Source organism: Dendrobium catenatum, unplaced genomic scaffold (genome assembly GCF_001605985.2).
Source record: "Dendrobium catenatum unplaced genomic scaffold, ASM160598v2 fragScaff_scaffold_8, whole genome shotgun sequence".
NCBI classification, from domain to species: Eukaryota; Viridiplantae; Streptophyta; class Magnoliopsida; order Asparagales; family Orchidaceae; genus Dendrobium; species Dendrobium catenatum.
This window is the reverse complement of record NW_021318470.1, coordinates 112,196-113,471: the sequence shown is the minus strand read 5'-3', so window position 1 is coordinate 113,471 and position 1,276 is coordinate 112,196. Positions and strand designations below refer to the sequence as shown.

Here is a 1,276-nt window from a genome sequence, read left to right as displayed (position 1 = left end):
ACGCTAAACACTCGTGATACTTTGTTCAATTACATGGTAAACAGACATGCTTACACTTTTAAAATTTCCATTGCGCAAATGATTGCAGATGCTCCATGCAGATGAAACAATCTCCGCAAAGCTGTAGCTGTTATTTTCTGCTCTTACAGCCACACTATCATGAGCCGTAGAAGCTCGCTTAAGAGTTGCTTTGACAACATCCATGAATGTATTAGGTGATAATCCTGCCCAACAATCACAAAAAAAAAGCTTTTTTTATATGATATAAAGACCAAAATCACAAACCACAGTCCATTCGCAAGCAAACAGCAAGAAAAAACGCTCCAAATGATAGACAAAAGAGTTAAAATCACCGCACCCAAAACACCAAACAACGAATCTATGCGCAACTCACTCTAAGCTACAAATGAGACAAAAATTGACGATAAAAACAACATTAGAAACAAAATCTGGTTTTGGAAACCAAATGGAAAGGGCAAGCCGTAACTCAGTCAGATTAGATTGGGAACGAAAAGAGACGATCTGTACCTGAGAAGTAACGTGATCCGATGAGGAAAAACCCTAGAGGTGGTCGCCAATATAAGTGGGAATGGCTGAATTGGACGAAACGGTTGGGGGCTTTGAATGATTTCATAGTTAGGTACTCATTTAACAGCCGCGGGTTCACATGGCCATTTGCGGGCCTACAAATTTCGAAAAAAAATTAAATTAAAATATTTTTAAATTAAAGGAAAAAAAAAAGTAAGGGAAGGAAGAAACTAAAACCCTTTCTTCGTCAGCAGAAGACATAGATTTCTCCATCGCGACGTGGATGGCTGAGGCCGTCGCGGATTCTCCCTTTTGTGCTTACTGTTTTAAGTACTTAGTCTCTCTCCTCCAGCGGTGATGAATATCTAAAAGGGCTTTTTACATACCTAACACTTAAAACTATCTTATTTACTTAATTCACACCCAAACTTATCTATTTACATACACACCACTAAAAAAACTTACCTATTAAACATAAATCTATTACCTAATCAATTTTTTCCTATTTCATAGGCGGCACAAATGCTTCGACAGACGGCAAGGATGCGAATCTGGAATGGAGTCTTCGGCCAGAATGTACAAGAGGCTAGACGGGAGGACGGAAGGCTCCGATGCTTTTCTTCCGTAATTGAGATCCAAGAAATGAAGAAGATGAACTAATGCCGAAGGAACAGCAGTTTCGCGCCCAAACAAGCAACTCACGAATGGGGTTTAACGGAGAGGAAGACGAAGTGATTTTTTGGAAAGG

At 39.6% G+C, this 1,276-nt stretch overlaps 2 protein-coding genes across 2 annotated transcripts in view; both read right to left on the bottom strand.

Moving 5' to 3' along the window:
* LOC110091939 (malonate--CoA ligase) overlaps positions 1 to 888 on the bottom strand; it is a gene marked incomplete at its 3' end in the record, with an annotated part of 47,521 nt that extends 46,633 nt beyond the window's left edge. The window contains 3 exon segments of the mRNA XM_028697035.1: positions 47 to 224; positions 529 to 683; positions 766 to 888. Of these exon segments, the coding sequence (XP_028552868.1) occupies positions 47 to 224; positions 529 to 634 (284 nt within the window).
* Positions 1 to 1,276, bottom strand: part of LOC110091947 (pre-mRNA-splicing factor ATP-dependent RNA helicase DEAH1) — a gene marked incomplete at its 5' end in the record, with an annotated part of 21,461 nt that overhangs the window by 5,492 nt on the left and 14,693 nt on the right.